Source organism: Mytilus galloprovincialis, chromosome 10 (assembly GCF_965363235.1).
Source record: "Mytilus galloprovincialis chromosome 10, xbMytGall1.hap1.1, whole genome shotgun sequence".
Classification (NCBI taxonomy): Eukaryota; Metazoa; Mollusca; class Bivalvia; order Mytilida; family Mytilidae; genus Mytilus; species Mytilus galloprovincialis.
The window spans coordinates 63,831,590-63,851,744 of record NC_134847.1 but is presented as its reverse complement, the minus strand read 5'-3'; the positions used below and the strand labels follow the sequence as shown (position 1 = coordinate 63,851,744).

General features: G+C 31.4%; 1 protein-coding gene across 1 annotated transcript in view; it reads left to right on the top strand.

Annotated features, from left to right (window-relative positions):
• The window catches only part of LOC143048101 (perlucin-like protein), a 39,084-nt gene extending 19,244 nt beyond the window's left edge, over window positions 1-19,840 (top strand). Inside the window, exons 3-7 of the mRNA XM_076221552.1 lie at window positions 11,022-11,104; window positions 12,292-12,379; window positions 13,218-13,331; window positions 13,945-14,046; window positions 19,764-19,840. Coding sequence (XP_076077667.1) covers window positions 11,022-11,104; window positions 12,292-12,379; window positions 13,218-13,331; window positions 13,945-14,046; window positions 19,764-19,771 — 395 coding nt within the window. The 3' untranslated portion in view covers window positions 19,772-19,840. The remainder of the gene's footprint in view (window positions 1-11,021; window positions 11,105-12,291; window positions 12,380-13,217; window positions 13,332-13,944; window positions 14,047-19,763) is intronic.
• The last annotated feature ends 315 nt before the right edge of the window (window positions 19,841-20,155 follow it).

Genomic DNA, 20,155 nt, shown 5'->3' with positions numbered 1-20,155 from the left:
ATGTGCCAAAGAGACAACAACCCGACTATAGAAAAAAAAAAACAACAGCAGAAGGTCACCAACAGGTCTTCAATGTAGCGAGAAATTCCCGCACCCGGAGTCGTCCTTCAGCTGGCCCCTAAACAAATATATACTAGTTCAGTGATAATGAACGCCATACTAATTTCCAAATTGTACACAAGAAACTAAAATTTAAATAATACAAGACTTAACAAAGGCCAGAGGCTCCTAATGCAAGACATATATAGTAAATTAACTCATCATAGATACCAGGACTTAATTCATAGATACGCCAGACGCGCGTTTCGTCTACAAAAGACTAATCAGTGACGCTCAAATCAAAAAATGTAAAACAAAGCCAAATAAAGTACGAAGTTGAAGAGCATTGAGATCCAAAACTCCTTAAAGTGTTGCCGAATACAGCTAAGGTAAGCGGTCTCCAAGATTGACTCTGTTTTGTAAAGTTCTCATATGCTCAAGACAACCCCCTAATTATTGATCAATCTTGTTATTTCCTAAATACACATTTAGTTCTTGCTAAACTTTCGTTAATAACACAATCGCAGTGGTTGTTGGGTTGATAGATACAAATCCACGTGTGTTATTCAATGTTACATGAATTATATCTAGTAGATGCTGAAATTAATCTGGCTCGAATATTTACAAATTTAATGCCTCTAAGATTGTTAATTTGTTACAAGTATTATAATAACGTTTTATAGAAAATTTCATATCTGTGCGCCTTAGTTTAAACATATTTATTTATAGTGGATTGGGAAACAACTTATATTAATCCTTTTCCACTTTGAGGATGCGAGTGCTGCCTTATCTGTCGCCTATTTCTTGGGTAAAGATAATCTTCTTAACCTTGACAGTTACATTTCGATATATATTCTAATTACAACATTTACCATGTTAGTTTGGATACTGATTCTTCAATACCATTTTATACCATAGTATCAATTTGATAGTTCTTGCATTTTCGTTAGCTCGTCACAAGTTTAAAATGCTTCCAGGTTTTTCGCAGTGAATGTTTGAAGCGTGTGCACGCCTTTGTGTTTTTTTCAATACTTTATGTGCCTTGTTACAATGTAATATCTTGATACTTTCTATAGTCGAACTGTGACTGCCTTAAAACATAACTTATTTCTTACTTCAAGATACTTCTTCACACTGTTTTTACTGGGATTGTTTCTCTGTAGTTAGGTACAGATTTCCTACCAGCATTATGATGTAAGTCGCCAGTTTCACTAGACACATTTTCCAGGTTGTCTATATCTATAATAGCTGTTATCTCTGGTTGCTTCATATTATGTATTCTTATCGCATCATCCCCAGTTTAGCCGGGTTTTTTTTCTACCAAGACTACCCTGTGAGACTTTTATATATAGGTGTAATAAGCGTATGATCGGATACTTTCAGAGGATTTTGATCTTCTATCTGAACCGTATACACAAAGTTCAAACCAATCTGTGAAGACATGAGTCCATTATGTAAAAAGGTTAGTGTTTTTTTTTTATAATAGTTATCAATAGATACCAGGATTATAATTTAGTATGCCAGACGCGCGTTTCGTCTACATAAGACTCATCAGTGACGCTCATATCAAAATATTTATTAAGTAAAACAAGTTCAAGGTTGAAGAGCATTGAAGATGCAAAATTCCAAAAATTTGTGCCAAACACGGGTATGGTAATCTGTGCCTGTGATAAGAAAATCCTTAGTTTTCGAAAAATTCAAAGTTTTGTAAACAGGAAAGGAGTAGGTCCAGTAAGATTCCTTTTTGGCCCCAAAAAATAGCCGTTTTACAAAATTGTTAAAATGTTAATTTTAGTTATTTATTGGACAGAAGAATGCTTCTGGTAAATAAATATGGGCTGTTTTTGACAATACGATGCACATATATCGGGTACTAGCACCATTAAGTCATGCTAATTACTGAAATCTTCACAATTCTAGCATTTTAGTTAAATTCTAGACGGTTCCCATGTAAAACGAAAGTGGCCGCATTCTTGTTCATCCTTAATATTGAAATTAAAGTTGTATTTGATGATAATACATAAATAAAGGCAACAGTAGTATACCGCTGTTCAAAACTCATAAATCCATGGACAAACAACAAAATCTGGGTAACAAACTAAAACTGAGGGAAACGCATCAAATATAAGAGAACAACGACACAACATTAAAATGTAACACACACACACACACAGAAACGGACTAAGCATTAGACAAAATCCTTTGAGAATAACAAATATAACATCAAAACCAAATACATGAATTTTGGATAGATAAACATATATAAAGGTTGAGGATGAATACGGATGCGGCCACTTTCATTTTTGACAAAAAACATCTAAAAAGTTACATTTTTCGGCATATTAGGTAGATTTTTCATATCTGAGGTTGAATCAGATCGGTTTTAAGGACTTAATCAGTTAAAATCTTTCACATAAACTAATTGAATCAAATGAAATAGACACTTTTTGAGACCAAAATCGGTCCTTACCGGACCCACTCTTTTATAAAAATTACCACATTATTGATATTCATGTCAACGCCGAAGTGTTGACTATTGGGCTGGTGATACCCTCGAGGACGAAACTCCACCAGCTGTGGCATCGACCCATTGGTGTAAATAGTTATCAAAGGTACCAGGATTATCATTTAGTACGCCAGACGCGCGTTTTGTCTACATAAGACTCATTAGTGACGCTCATATCAAAATATTTATAAAGTCAAACAAGTTCAAAAATGAAGAGCATTGAGGATTCAAAATTCCAAAATGTTATGCCAAATACGGGTACGGTAATCTATGCCTGTGATAAGAAAATCCTTAGTTTTCAAAAAAGTTTTGTAAACAGGAAATTTATAAAAATGACCACATTATTGATATTCATGTCAACACCAAAGTGTTGACTATTGGGCTGGTGATACCCTCGGGGACGAAACGTTCACCAGGATAATCTTATTTAAAAAAAAAAACGGCAGTAATTTCTTCCAAACGTCTAAAGCAACTACCTTAAAGAGGGAGCACTAAGGTCGACACATAATATTACCCGATAACCTGTGTGCTGGTACTTTTTATAATCTCTTCCGACAATCTTTCGACACGCAACTATATGCACTTAATGAATTTGATTAATAATGTTCTATCATGAGTTCATTTACAACCACTGGGTCGATGCCACTGCTGGTGGGGATTTATTTCCCCGAGGGTATCACAAGCCCAGTAGTCAGCACTTTTTGGGCTGACATGAATTATCATTGATATGGTTATATTTATAAATTAACTGTTTACAAAGTTTCGAATTTTTTGAAATACTAAGGCTTTTCTACCTCAGGCATAGATCACCTTAGCTGTATTTGGCAAAACTTTTAGGAATTTTGGTCCTCAATGCTCTTCAACTTCGTACTTTATTTGGCCTTTTTAACTTTTTTGGATTCGAGCGTCACTGATGAGTCCTTTGTAGACGAAACGCGCGTCTGGCGTATATATAAAATTTAGTCCTGGTATCTATGATGAGTTTATTTATGTTCCGGACCATATGAGTATTTGGACCATACGCGTATGGTCATACGTACGCGTGTGGTCGGACCATTTGAGTATTATACTCGTTTGGTTATTAACGGGCCGGACCATATGAGTATTTGGACCATATAGGTATTTTTTCAAATACACAATAGATTTAATATAATAAACTTTATATTAAAAAACAAATGTGTTTACAAAAAAAAAGTATTATTTTTATATTTCAAAAGCTACATAAATATTAAATATAGATGCCACAGTCAGTTAATCTAAGTTTTTATCGCTAATTGTATTCGTGTATGCTTTTGTATGCTTAGAATGACATTTACACGGTGCAATACATGTAGCTATTCTGCGATTGCTTGTTATGGCTGCGTGCAGTGATATCGACTCGGACAATTCCGATGTGTCTACGGTGTTTTTAAGAAACTCTAGATCTCCAATATCGTAAAATGAATATTACAGATCAAAATAAGTAAAGGCAGTGGCTATTTCATGCCTCTTAAATGCCATTTTAGTGTTATTATAATTAAGATTAAAATAGAAGTATAGAAATAAAGAATAGAAAAAAATAAAGAAACATAAACTTTCAATATTTTACTTTTATATCATTTTCAAAAATGTCTTTAAAAATATCATGAACCTTGCCGGTGATGTCACCTACTTTAAACAATAAAATTCCTTTTACAATATGTTCATTTGATTTTGACATCTTATAATTGTACTTTCAAATAGTAAGTATAATTAACTGTGTGAAACTGCTTTTTTTAATAATTTTTTTTTAATATATAATAAAATGACATTTTAGTGACGTAACGACCAGAAGGGTCACACCTAATGAAGAGTTAAAAAGTATACGTGTTGATTACCCCGACAATACGCGTACGGTCCAACCATACGCGTATGGTCGGACCATATGAGTATGTACCCATATGGTCATGACCATACGCGTATGGTCCAGATACTAACATGGTCCGGAACATTTGCATAAACTCACGGTACATATGAATATTTAATCAATCGTTAAATGTTGCAGACAAACATTATTGTCAATAAAAAAAAAACGATTAATAGAAATAATGTGGTACACACTTACTGTCTTGTTTTCTACATTCAGTGTCGGTTAGAGCCACCGTTGTTCCGTATGACAGCTTCTTATAGCTATCGCATTGATTAACGAAGGTTTTGACCTGTTCTGTGTGTTGGGGATACCATTTCTATTTTAATACAGCAACAAGTTCATCGGGGTATTCGGCGTATTTGAACTATAATCGGCGTCAGAGTCTTTTTCAGTTTTAGCAAATGGCAGTGTCAATTGTTTTCAATATATGAATTTGAATGTCCTTCTGGTATCTTTCGCCTCTTTTAAAAGGTCAAATAATCTTTGTGTGTGTAAACAGAGTATAAAAAGGAAGCCCCTATAAAGAAAAAAGTGAAATAACAAAAATACCTAACTCCGAGGAAAACTCTGAATGGAAAACCCTAAGCAAATAGAAATATTAAAAGCTCAAACACATCAAAGAATGGAATGCACTTGGTCAAGGCATTTCTTATATAGAAATGGTGGATAAATTAGATATAGGAAGATGTGATATGAGTGACAATGAACAACTCTCCATCCAAATAACAATTTATAAAAGTAAACCATAATAGGTCAATGTATGGCCTTCAACACGGAGCCTTGGCTGATACCGAACAACAAGCTATAAAGGGGCCCAAAATTACTGGTGTAAAACCATTCAAACGGGAAAACCAACGGTCTAATCTATATTAAAAAAAACGAGAAACGAGAAACACGCATAAATTATATAAACAAACGATAACTACTGTGCATCAGATTCCTGACTTAGGACAGGTGCAAACATTTGCAGCGGGATTTAAAAACGTTTAAATGGTACCAAACCTTCTCCCTTTTTCTGAACCAATAGTATAACATCACAACATAGAAAAACACAAGATAAATATCAATTGGAAGGCTTAACTCAAATAAAAAACGTAAATCAACACACCATGAAAAAATAAATTTGATCTGCGATAAACCTGGTTTGATGGCTTACTAAACCTATCACTAGTTTTACAGTGATATAAAATTACATTATATTGATAACTTTGTTTGAAAAAAATAAACAGAAATAATAGATAAAAATATAAAAAAAATAGGGATACAGCAGTCAATATTGTTTTGTTATTTTTAAAAATCACTATTAAAAATAAGAAATATGTCAACAAAGATCAACAAAAAGGCATAAAGACAAAACACATTACCAAAGACGAAAGACATAAATACAATTATTTACCATAGCATAACAATACAATGACGGGATGTACAAGTACCGAACCACTGTAAATATATAAATGTGTGGGTATGTGCTTAAATTATTTTTGCCTTAACTAGGGGCATTATGTTTTTCGGTCTGTGTGTCTGTTCGTAAGTCCGTTCATCCGTCAGTTTGTTCTTTTGTTCGTCTGTTCCGCATCATGTTAAAGTTAATAACCAAGGTAGTTTTTGATTAAGTTGAAGTCCAAAACACTTGAAGCTTATATGTAAAAAAGAAGATGTCGTATGACTGTCAATTAGCTATATAGACAACTCTCCACAAGAGACAAAAACGAAACAGACATTATCAACTATAGGTCACCGTATGGACTTCAACAATGAGCAAAGCCCATACTGCATAGTCAGCTATAAATGCTTGTACACATGTTCCCTATCATATGATCTTTCGCATTAAAATACCAAATTAGAGATTCGACTCCAATTCCATGGTCTCCTAAACATAGAAAATGTGCCTTGTTTGCTACAATCTACACAGTTTATATCACCTTTATCGCCGCCTAATAACCAAATGTACCCGGCTTATAATTTGATACTCAGACGCGCATTTCATCTACATAGGACTCATCAGTGTCGCTCAGATCAAAATGGTTTAAAGGCCAAACAAATATATATACATTTTGTAGTTGAAGAGCATTGAGGACCCGAAATTCCAAAATTCCAAAAGGTTGTGGCTAATCATGACGTTCCCGATTAACTTTTTACTTCGCAATTATACAAATCCCATGACATTTTTAAAGTGACATGAGGAAGGGCAACTATTTTTACCTTTATGTTTATCTACCACAGCAGGAGTTATGGGAGAGTTGGGTCGCTTGCCTCTTATGTTAGAAGTTATTGTTAATATGATTTCATTCTATGTTAGATTACATGACAGCAATGATATTCTTTTAAGAAATGCTTTTCTGACCTCAGAAAGTCCCCCATCAAAACCATAAATCTTCCTGGATTGACTGCATTCATGTTTTATTTAGTTTTTTGGGCATCACTGCTAGTGAAGCAATTAATAAGACAAAACATAATAGAAAATTAATCTTTCAGTTAATAAAAGAAAAATATAAAAACATTTGGCAAGGGCAAGAATTTAAAGATTATTCTAAGCTAGATCATGGAAATAAATTAAGGACATACAGAAAGTTTAAATCTAATTTTAGTTTTGAAAATAATTGATCGTTGGGGGACTTCAGAAAACGAAAATATTTAACCCAATTTCGAAAGAGTACCCATGTTCTGGAATTTGAAAAAGGTCGACATTCTTGAATTAAATTAAATCAAAGATTATATAAATTATGCTCATTGGAAGATGAAGATGAAGTTCATTTTCTCCTTGCATGTCTTAAGTTAGATATATAGTTATAATTTGACCAAATTTAGAAGAGTTTTCTTTTTTTGTTTGTTTGCTTCCATTAAACAAATTGCCGATATGTTTCCATATGCAGTTAAACCAGCGTGAACTTTCTAGTTAAAATCCGGTCATCGCAGTACGCATGGACATGTCATTGAAATAAAGTATAATCTTAATGTAAAGAATATACACGTGCTCAATATCAATGCTTTTTTTTTATTGTTGTCTGTAAAGGTGACAATCAGTTAACTACGACTTTAAAACACGATAATTAAGTAGTTCCCATATTTTCATATCATAACAGACGTAGAGAAATATTTATTTGACGATTATACGATATGAATGCGTAAAAAATGATAAAATCGTGCACAGAAGACTAAGTTTGTGCTATATACATGCATTAGTTTAAATCAAACTTGAGAACATTTTTAAATGTGTGTCTAAAAATAAGTAATGCTATATCATGGTGTGTGTTGTTCTTCGATTTGGCCAGATTCAAGATCAAAGGGCTTGTATCTATGGTTCAGTTTCAAATTATTTATATCCGTTTAGTAGAAGCTCCTGCAGAGATTTTTTATATGACAGGTTTTCAAGCAAAAACAAATTAGCTAATCAAAGTAAGGATACAGAAGAGAAAAAAGAAGTTGCATTGTAACAACATTTTATCAACTTCAGTGTAAAACGCTGTTATAGCAAATCAATCTTTTTAAACTCTTTTCAAACAATTTTGTTAACTCTTAACTTTTACTTTGTCTTAAAACAATAAGCCTTTCGAAAAATACATAAAGCGAAAAAGTTCTTCCTTCCTAAAACACGATTAAATAATAGAAAATGCGGGTTCACTTTATAATCGGATCTTAACAAAAGAACGTATAATGTATGAGATGTTTTCTCTAAAATTCTAACGTAAGTGGTATTTGTAGGTAACTGGTCCTGAAACCAGTAACTAGGGAAACAATTTGAAAAAGGAAACATATAAAACGTGTGGTCGGATTTACCAAAATATCAAATTGTTAGTTAATTTCTTATTATATTTGAATTCTGTCTGCAAATTATTATTCCTTCTTCTCTCAATTACTGCCTACATTCAACAAGTGCAAATATTGAGATTATCAAGAATTTGTTGAACGCCATATGCATTATAACCTATAAAATTGAAAATGGAAATGGGGAATGTGTCAATGTGACAACAACTCGACCAAAGAGCAGAAAACAGCCGAAGGCCAACAATGGGTCTTCAAGACATTTGAGAACGTCGCGCGCCGGGAGGCGTGCTTCAGCTGGCCTCTAATTGAAAGTATGTACTAGTTATATAGACGATAATAGTGCATTGACTTGATATATCGTTGATATGTCAAGTCAATGCACTATTATTGTCTTTATACTGCAATCTAAAAAAAAAAAAAAAAAAATTCAATTGTTGTTTAGTGTGTTAATGTTATTTATTTGATTTTAATATTGGGAAAAATCCCCCTTTAAAAAGGCCTCATATCACACAGGCGGAGAAATATACAACACGATGAAATGTACATCAATGGTGAACGAATTCGTTTGTTTACAGACTAAAATATCAACAATAAACATAAAACATAATGATTTATAGGTTGCAAACAAAAAATATTAATAAGTGAAATATGTTTTCCCAAAAATTATAAAAGAAACAAGTTTGAGTCGTTAAACGCATCGTTGTTTACATTGGAAACATTAACAGGTTGAAGAGGTCGTATGAATAATTCGACAATTTCTATTTAAATATTCATGAGGAAAAGTGATATCAGGTCAGTGACTGTATATGAGAGAGAAATATACGGTCAACGAATTTTGACTGCTTAAATAGAACGAGTGCAGTATAAAGTTTGTTAAATCCATGTCATTTGGACTTTAGTGGATATTTGTCTCATTAGAAATATCATAACACATCTCAATACTTTCATATCAACAACATTAATTCTGTAATAAGTCTTATGTGCTTTTGTCCATTCGTTTGTTGCTTTTGATCCTTTGATTTTGATATTGGAGTAATGACTTTCCGTTTATAATTATTTTTGTAATTTCACTTTTGAATTAAATATGCACTCTTTTTTGCCTCATGACAACATGACTTGTATATCTTTAAAGGTTAGGATTAAATGTCAAATGTAACACAAGAAAACATATTCTTTTTCGATGATTCAAATGTTTGTTACGATTTGGTATATATTTCATTTTAATGATGCCATCTGTTCGTATCAAATTAACATATTAACTCTGCACGTCCATTTCCAAAACGTGACACTACGCAATAGCGAAAGAAGAGTAAGTTTTATTTCTCAAATAGATTAAATGTTTTTAAGTGGGGTTCCATTCTCAATTATATTCCTATTACTCCTACTTGTGTTTTTATTTTTGTAGTATAAAGTTTCATATGACTATGCTATGTATATCTTGTCTGCAAAAAAAATATTTTATCAACTAAAGCTTTCATATTTGGTCATGTTTTAGGGCTAGAGGATGGTTTTTTTTTAATGGTTTCAAAATTTTGTTATTTTTGATGATGAAACTAGAGGCATTTATCAATCTACTGTGATAGAAACGTAATCAATCACTGCAAATTTCTAAATCTTAGAATGTGTTTTGATATGGTGTCACGTGCGTTGCAATACCTAGTTAATATGCGATGATAGCCACTTGATAGTTCCTTTAAAAGGTCTTGTAAAGTTTGTTTTATTCTTTCTCAAGCTTTCTGTTTATTGACATTTTTTCTATTCGTGTAATTCTTTATCTCTATTGCTGCCTGACGTTAGTGGTCGTTCCTTTGGTATTTTCGTACTTTTTATAGACAGTATTAATTGACTGAGCGTGTATGTTTGTTTTTATTTATATACAACACTTGGTCAAGTTCTAAAATATATCTAAAGCACTATTCAACTATTTTAATAATTATTATCAAAGGCTACAGTATGTGGTACACATTGATAACTTGATATTTTGTATAGATACCACGTGTTTTTTTGCTGAAGATCAATTATACGTTGACTTCAAAATGTCTTCTGGTTTCGGTGCCGTTATGTTGCTGTCTCATTGACAAACTAAGTTCTAGTTATTCTTAGACTTAGACAATGTTAGCAATTTGTAATCTTTACTGAACATGCGAAATGATAACGTAATTCGTTTAACCTCGTCACAATGTTTATATATGTTTTTGAATAATGATAAGACGAATCATGTTAGATAATATCAAAAGTCGATAAGCTTATATGAGTTACGCCCCTTTACATAAATATGGCCATTTTCTAGTCTCAGGCAGTAAGCATGTTTCAGCATCAGTTCTGTTTGTGCATCAACGAAATGCATCTCTCAACCTGCAATTAAGAAGTACGAAGAATTACGTGGACCGATGCAAGATGTAAAGAAATTCCTAGATAAATGTCATGGATCCTACACTTCGAAAGAACCAATCACTACCTTGCGTCAGTCCATTAAAAAAATCGAGAAAGAGTTTGCTGAAGTAAATAAGATATTTTATAGTAAGTCAGTGAGGTTTTCTTGTACTAAAAATACCGAAGCTTTTGCTGACATAAACAGTTAATGTTGCCCATATTTGCAAACATTAATAAAGATGTAAATTAAATGTACATTTTGTATTTTTGATTTGGGTTTAGATACAGGGTAGAGGAACAACAAGCGACATTATTCCTTCGCTATATGTGAGTGGCACAAAAGAGATAAGTATAGTCCATCTCTACTTTCTGCTTTCTGATATCAACATGTGCATGTGAAATGAAGATAATATTCAGGTTGGTTTAATAATGCATGTATTTTTTTTCAAGAGAGAAAATGGTCTGATGAACAACAACACAATGGACACTGCTATATTTTTTCTAAAGACACACTGCCATGGGAAAAAGCTAAGGTGTGTAAAGACTGTTTTTAAATATATACACAGTTTGAACATTTGTTTATTATGATATATGGTAGATTCTAATTTAAATAGAATGCTTTAGCTATCAAACTAGCTATTGGACATGATTGTACAAATCCTTAAAATCTTTTTTTTTTAAATGAAAACTTTACCTGATGGATTGTTAATTGCTCAGGCTGTAATAACTGTTGGCGAATTCATATATTATGTCCTTTTTAGACAAAATTGGCATCCTTCTTTTTGTCCATTAGTCCTTTTATTGACATGAGGCGTCTTTGGAAAAAAAAGAAGTTTGAATTATCCTTTAACTTCAGTTTTGCTGTATAGATGATATTCTCTAACAAAATCATTCAAAGTTTGGTGTTCTTGTTACTCCATAATTTAATATGTTGAAATAAACTATACAACAAATACATTTATGTCTGTCTCATATGTTGAATGACATAGAAAAATTAAAATGGAAACAGTTCTTTACGTCAAAAAAGATGATGTTTGCTTGATAGTTGTAAACTTCCCTTGTCAATGTAGTAACATTCCAGCAGCGACTGCATATAAAGTATATATCTTCCATTTAATACCATTTTTCACACAATGCAATTTCTATCATGATTTCCTTGATAGAGGATTGCTTTTAAAAAAAAAAGTTCCAAGAGGTAAAGTTGAAATCATTCCTTTGTTTCTTTTAACTGACTTTATGACGAATTGGTTTACTGTTTATGGAATATCTGTTTTATAGATTAAGACGGATATATTCAAATTGTTGTAATCAAAGTTCCGTCCTATTTTCATCTAATCTGACCTACCTCACCGGGCTCGTACTTACATGAGCAACAAGACGTGTGTCACATACGGAGCACGATACAGCTGGTTGTCTTTTTGGCTTTTTGTTGTCATTGGCGTTTACCTCATATTTACTTTTGATCGTAATTTGATTTAAATGTTGTATGTTAAAATTTGTGAATATTTTCTTTCCTGACATTGATAATTAATAATTCAGAAATTGTATGAAACCAGACCACGGATAGTAATGTATACGGTTACTCAAGTTCGGGAGGAGGGTGTTGCTTTTTTGGAACAATTTATATATCGGAACTTCTCGTAATAAGAGTTCATACTAAATATCGATCTGGCTCTTGTAAATGAAAAGTAGATTTTTATAATAGTACATGTGTTTTCAGAAACGATGTGAGGAGGTAAATGGTTATTTAGTGAAACTTGACAACGAAACAGAAAACCAATGGCTTACTGAACGAGCACGAAAGAAAAGTGAGTAATTAAAGTTTACCCGCTAAATTTAAAAATGTAGTGTAATGAGGCGTCCTTGTGTAAATATAAGTGGCAGTATAATACTTTAAAATACTTCTCAACTCAAGTTTTATTAAATACTTATGTGCTTTAGGGCCAAAAAATTACGTAGGCTTTGCAATTTTTCCTATTTGTACTGCACAAAACCGACAAATATATATGGAGTAACAAGAACTCTAATAAAAATGAAATCAGGTACAATGGATGTCTAAGCAGTCCTTGTCGGAGTGCGATTAACAGGAACATTTTCGCGGCAGTTTCCTTTTCTCTATTTTCGCGGTAAGAATTAAAGCTCTTACAAAATGTGAAAAATTGATTCAAGGCAAAACAAAAACCTTCATGTAATTTTACTAATATGATTGAGAACCAGACCATTTTAAAACAAAGGTTTTTGTAACACACTAGACTTGTATCACAAATTGAAACTATGTTTCTTAATGAAAGGCAGTGTTAGAAATCAATACTTAAAACTCATGATTGTCGAATCCAAATTGAATATATTTTAAGCAAACGGAAATGAATGATATTGTTTTATAAATAACTCTCGTGATAGTGAGTAAATGGAACTTTCAATCATTTTTAAAATAATTACTGCATTGTGTCTGCTACACTGAATAATATGAACTAAAGATTAATTATTTAGCCGTAAATCCAGCAGCTTTTTATTTGCTTTCAATTAAGTTTTTTTTTCTAATCTCTCTGCTTGTTAGTTGATAAAAGAAATATTATTGAAAATTAAATGAACAGAAAAAGAAAAAAACCAAGAATTTTAACTTTTATTTGAGAATATCAATTTCAGGTGGATATTACTGGATAGGTTTATCGTTTGAGGTAAATTATCAATGGAAGTGGACCAATGAAAAGAAGAGACCTAGTTTTCTTAAATTTAAAAAGGGATATCCAACGAAAAACAGTAAGTGTTAATACATATTTTTAAAACTTTAGATATCCACTCTTTAACGCAAGTATCCCAGATGGCAGCGACAACAATGCTTATTTGATACTTCGTTAAACAGTAAACAGATCTTCAAACACGTATATTTACCGTCAAAATACATTCTTATTCTTGTTAAAGTACATTTGTGAATATGATATTCCTGGTAAAACAACTATGTTTCGGAGATCGTTGTTCAGTTTATCAAAAGTAATCCTTATCCAGACTACTTTGTTTGCTAGTATGAATGTTGTCACCTTTTTTAAATGATTAATTTTAACTCATCTGACATGTGTCCATTGTTGCAGATGTGCTTACGTCAAAATGATGCTTAGGTTAAAGACGTAAACGTTTTTATAGAAATTATAAATTATTTAGAAAACAGACTAAGACATTCCGAGGTTGCTGTATGGCCATAAAAAATGACCACATTACCGCGATCTAAAGCTTTAAATTGTTGTTAGAGTCGGACCATTTTATATTACTTGTATTTAAGCAGGTGTATTCGATTATGAATTGTACTTTGTGGTTTCGTTTAACGGTAATGAAATGTCTATAAAAACACTAAAATACATGCAGTTAATTATTTTAGGTGATATTCCAAGATGTGTTTACTTGTATGGTCATGAGTACGGATACTGGACAAATTACCAGTGCACATCTGCCAAAAACTATATTTGTGAAACTCATAAATGTAAGTATGAAAATGCTTTTTTATATCGTGATTGTTAGTAAGTGAAACAGAATATGATTTTGGCGAATCGGTTATAATAAATCTTTTAAAGGACATGCACTTAGTAACGATTTTATAATTTTTTTTTTCATTTATCATGGATTAACAGGCATTTACATAAATTATCTATAGTGGCACATAATAAAGCAAGCAAGAAAAATAAGCATAATCAAGCAAATAAGAGTAAACAAAAATAATACTAATAATACGATATGATATAACGGAATATGGATGAAGTATAACATTTTCATCAAAAAATATATAGTGATAATGGAAATTACATTTCAAGCACATCTATACATAAGATCACTATTAAATTAATTAATGACTTTGTCCCAGGGGTTCCAGTACATGTTATAATCTTTCACACTCATATTTTTTTAGGAAATATTTTTTTCTAAAATTAAATTTTCTTTGATATAGTTTTTAAGTCCGTCTATATGAGGTTTTTCCTCTTGCATCTTTGATCTGTATAATAAAATACTTAACTAGTAAAATGACTTCATTTTTTATAAAATTTAGTTTATAGTTATCATAAAGTCTAAATATGACTACATTTACATTAAGTGGAATTTCAATATGTGTTGTTTCAAAAATCGAGGCATATAGATGATGCCAATTGTATGCTACAATATGACAGCCCCACAATAAGTGCTCTATGCTTTCTGGTTCTTCCTTGCAAAATGTACATAAATTACACTGTACACGGTTCATCTTTAAAAGTAAAGTAAGTTAGTACCTAAAATACGGTGAATAATTCGGTATTGAAACCAACAGAGCTTGGTATTTTTTGAAATTTTAGTGACACAGTTATGGATTTTTTCCAATCTCCTACAACGTTATTCAATATACCCTCTCATTTTCTCTCAGCTGCTATTACAACTGGTATCACACATTGATTTAATATATTATACATGTCTTTTGAACCTTTGTTTGACTTGAAAAAAATGTTTATTAAAAGGTAACAAAGCTTGTTGTTGTTTTTCCCTTTCAGTGTTGATTCTCATAGATTGTAACCATTTTTTTAATGCTACTTTAATACCATATAATTGTAAAAATGTGGGTTTCAAAGTATATATCCGTTCAAAATCTTGATACGACAATATATTTCCTTGCTCATCTAGAAGGTCATTCACAGTCCATACCCCGTTTTGTGCCCAACTTCTATAATAAACACTTTTGAATTTGAATTAAATAATCTTCTAACCCAGGTCAAAATTACAATTTTAGCCCTTGTATAAAATTTCTCAAATTAATCATTTTTAAACCACCTCTGCAGTATTCTTGACATAAGAGCTCCCGATTTACCTTGTCGGGTTTAACATCCCAAATGAAAGCATAAATTTTACTATTGAGTTGTTGTAGTACATTTTCATCTGGACTTGGGATGGATAAGAACAGATGATTCAATTTTGATATAATTAAAGATTTTATAATAGTTATTTTACCAAGCGGAGTAAGCGACTGTTTTGACCATTTTTGTATAATACTTTCTATTTCTTGAATTCGAGGAGCATAATTTAGATTTAACATTCTATTCAAATCAACACAAAAAGTGATACCCAATGATTTGAAGGTACTGGAACCCCATTTCAATCCCCACTTTACGCATATTTTATCTTGACTATGTTTTTTTCCTATCCATATAACATTTGTTTTATCTAAGTTAATTTTCAGTCCTGATATCTCAGCATAGAATTGTAAGATACGGAGGGATGCATCTAAAGAGGAATGAGATCCATCTAAAATAAGTGATGTATCATCAGCATATTGAGACAATATAAACTCTGTATCATCTATCGTATTACCTTTAATATCATTACTATTTCTGACTAAAATGCTAAGTATTTCTGCACATAGCAAGAAAAGGTAAAGAGACAAAGATCTTTCCACACGAAAAAAATCTGACAGACAACAATTTTGAGTTACTGTTGAAGAAATATTATTATAAAATGTTTTTATCCAGTTCATGATGGATTCTCCAAAATTAAAATATTTAAGTGTCTCAAATAAAAATGACCAGGAGATAGAGTCGAATGCTTTTTCAAAATCAATCAAGAGTAATATACCAGGGATGTCATTTTCCTCCGTGAAATGTAAAATATCGTATATTAGTCTACAGTTTTCCCCAATAAATTTCTCCGGAATAAGGCTGTTTGGTCAGAATTAATTAGTTTATTAAGAACTGACTTTATTCTCTCTGCTATACAGCTAGATGCTAATTTATAAGTTGAGTTTAAAAGGGTAATTGGACGCCAATATTTTAAAAACTGTCTTGATTTACCTTCATTTGGGATACATGTGATTACTCCCTGCTTCTGTGTGACAGACATTTCCCCTATTTCATATGCATCATTTATTGACCTGAAGACAAATTTTCCAATATCTATCCAAAAAACTTTAAAAAATTCTGCTGTGAAGCCATCTGAACCAGGGCTTTTGTTATTTTTCATCCTTTTTAATGCTTGTGTTAGCTCACTAAATGTAATATTACCTTCTAAAGAATCTTTTTCATTATCTTTTAATTTAGGTGTTTGAAATGGTAATTTCCCTGATAGATTGACATCTTTTATACACTCTTGTCTTCTGTAAAGCTTCTCATAAAATAATTTTGTTTGCGTCAATATATCTTTTTGATTTTCTACTACAGTGTTATCATTAATAATAATTTTTTTAATAGTTTTATTTATAAAATTTTGGGTTTCTAGGTTACAAAAATAATTAGTTGGTCTCTCTCCTTCTTCAATCCACTGGGTTCTTGACCTAACATATTGACCTTTAATCTTGTTTTGTCGCAAAATTCTAAGTTCACATTTTTAATCTCTATTACATTTATATTGTCCTCAGTGATTGTGTTTTGTTCTAGTTTTTGTATTTCTTCTGTAAGTTTTTTTCCCTGTTTTACCCTTTTCCTTTTTATATATGGCGAATAAGAAATAGTCTTACCTCTGATCTCATTGAGAAGTGTTTCAAAAAATAATTGGTCACTGATTGTAAATTGTATATCAAAATCATCAATAATACTGTTTAAAGCATCTCTGCTATAACCTAGCACTGCATATTGCTCAACTGTGCTAATAATTGTTTTTTTTTAATTAATTTTACATATTCAGTATCTTGAAGGAGAGGGTTGTTGAATTTCCAGAGCCCCCTGCCTTTTATAAACTCATTTATCTTTAAGGTCAAAATTACTGGTGAATGGTCTGATCTGTAGCTATTGCTAATGTTTATATCACATATGTCATCTATAAGACTTTCAGAGATCAAAAAGAAATCTAACCGTGATTGTTTAAATGGATTTTGTTTTCTCCATGTAAATCTTTTAAGATCGGGGTATCTCTCTCTAAATGGATCCACAAGAGTCTTATATTTTATAATTTCTAAAATTTTATCCCTTGATTTTGGATTATTTATATGTTTATAGTTATGGGTATCTAGGTCAAAATTCTGAACAAGATTAAAGTCCCCACAGATCAGACACAGTTGATTATCAAAAAAGTCTATGATTTCTGTTAGTTTGTCATAGAAGCAAGGATTATCAGTATTCGGCCCATACACATTTATCAGAGTAAATCTCTTGTCTTCAATATTAATATCCAATCCCAAAAAATGACCATCCTCATCTTTTTTAACTTGGTGTATTTTATATTCAAAATTATTTTTAAACAGGATAGCAACTCCTCGTTGATTAGATGCGAGAGAATTGAAAATACAGTGATCTTTCCACTGGTTTCTTATCAGGGTTTCATCTTGTTCTTCAAAGTGTGTGCCTTGAAGACAATATATATCAAAAAATTTTGAATGCAAATGATTAAAAATGTCCCCCCTTTTTTCTTTCATTTGAAGTCCTTGACAATTATGAGACATTATTTTAATATTTTTACCCTCCATTACAATAATAAATCTTCAAAGAATTGAAAGTGGACAACTGCCAATACAAAGGAATGAAAGGTTCAGTTGAGATATCAGGACTGTTTACATAATGCTCTATTTGCTTCAAAAATATACCATACATGTGCCAAGTAACAAAATTCCATATTTTATATAAAATATATACATGAAATAAACAAAGACAAGTTAAAGGGAAACACATTTAAAAGACTAAGATATTTCATATTCTAATGCAGATTTACACTTGTGGTCAAGGGGAGATAACTTAAATTTGTTTTTAGTATATTTAAGCTTTAATGTATATTGATCTACATCATTATTTGTAATACATGTCATTATCTTGACACCTTTATCATAAAATATTTATTCAAATTGGTAAACTATATTATACATTGAATAATGAACAGGATCAATATGGCAAAAGAAAAGAGATCACACAAGAAGCACGTTACCACAAAATGTCCATTGTTTTGTGCTCTCTCATCTGATCTGGTCAAACTTGCCTAAAATTCATATCAACGTCAGTACTGCATGATGTCATCTGCAATTCACATCTCAATGTTAACTTACACAAGGCATTATATAGATAGATAAGAGAGATCTAAGAATCACCAACATATAATACAGCTCACTTAAACTGACAGTGATTTCCTCTAAAAATTCATGCTTGATGTATAGTTTAAATCCAAAGTTTTTGTTTATGAAATGTAGAGTTAAGTGGTAATGATACATGAATAAAGGATATATACTTCATTATATTTTACTTGAAACTATCAATGTTCTGACCGTTACACTGTTGAGATGTAAAAAGATTTATATCTTGCGTCAAAAAAATTTAAATCATAAATTTAGTCTTACATTTCTGTAATTGTGTATGTACAAGTTTTAACCATAATGCTGCCCATTGACTAAGCTATACCTCAAGCATACATTTACTTGATATAATATGAAACAAGCAAAACTAAATCAACAAATTTAGCATATAATATTACTTATTATAGCATATCTATAAGTATCTATAACAAGCTATGACATGCATTTACTAAACATATGAAAAAAGCAAAACTAAAACAACAGATTAAGCATTCATATACATGTAGCATATAACTATATATAACAAGCTAAGGCATGCATTTATGCGACAAAAAGGGAAAGCAAAACTAAGATTGCAAAGTAAGCAAATTAAACTATTTCGCTAAAAGTTAAGCAAAGTCAAAAAGCTAAATAAAAAGAAGAAACCAAAATGAACACAAAAACCTTTTTTTTTTCTTTTCTATACTTACTTCAATTGTTCATATCAAAGCTTGATCACATTCTTGTCATCACAGGTAAGCTATGTTAGACTGAGTGCAAATGTATAAGTTGTGCAGTTGAAACAATTACGAGTTAGTTGATCGCTATGGAATATTCGTTTCATAGTTGACTACGAATATGAACTCTTATTGATGTTCTTACAATGTCGTCCACTTTTACCCGAATGTGACTTACTGAATAAGACTAATCACTGGGTTTGTTCTAACGTGAGCTACAGGACAGGTGTCACACGTAGGATATAATCTGCCTACCCTTGTTGAGCTTATCAGATTAACCCTATGTTTTGTTAGGGTTTGTGTTGCTCAGTCTTCAGTTTTCTATGTTGTGTTTTGTGTACTATTGTTTTTCCACCAACAATGAATAAACCAAGCAATTTTATTACATGGAGATAGTTTTCAAATATTTAATGAAATCTATGAATTTCGGAGGTAGACATTTACAGTATTCACACATGTTTCAACTTTATTTTGTAGGCGTGTAAGGAGTTCATTTAGAGTTAAAGAAGATTGCATGCAGTTGAAAACAAACTGAATAAAGTACAATCAATCTATCGCATATTGTTATATTTATTTGTCTTTTTGATTAAAATCAACGAAATGATGCCCGTACAAGTTTATTTTATAGTTTCCTCGTTTTGCAAATTCATTGAATATAAATACTCGACGGCAGAAAACGATATCTTTGCTTCAATATTGTCATTATTGATGGTACGTACAAATGTAGGAAAATGAATGCTTGTTAAGCTGTACAAAATAATGAAGTTGTAATACAAAATGAAGTTGATTATATTTTGTCAAAAGCATATTTGAGATGTGTGCCTTTATAATATATTAGACAGCAAATCATGACTATTGTTGAAATGAAT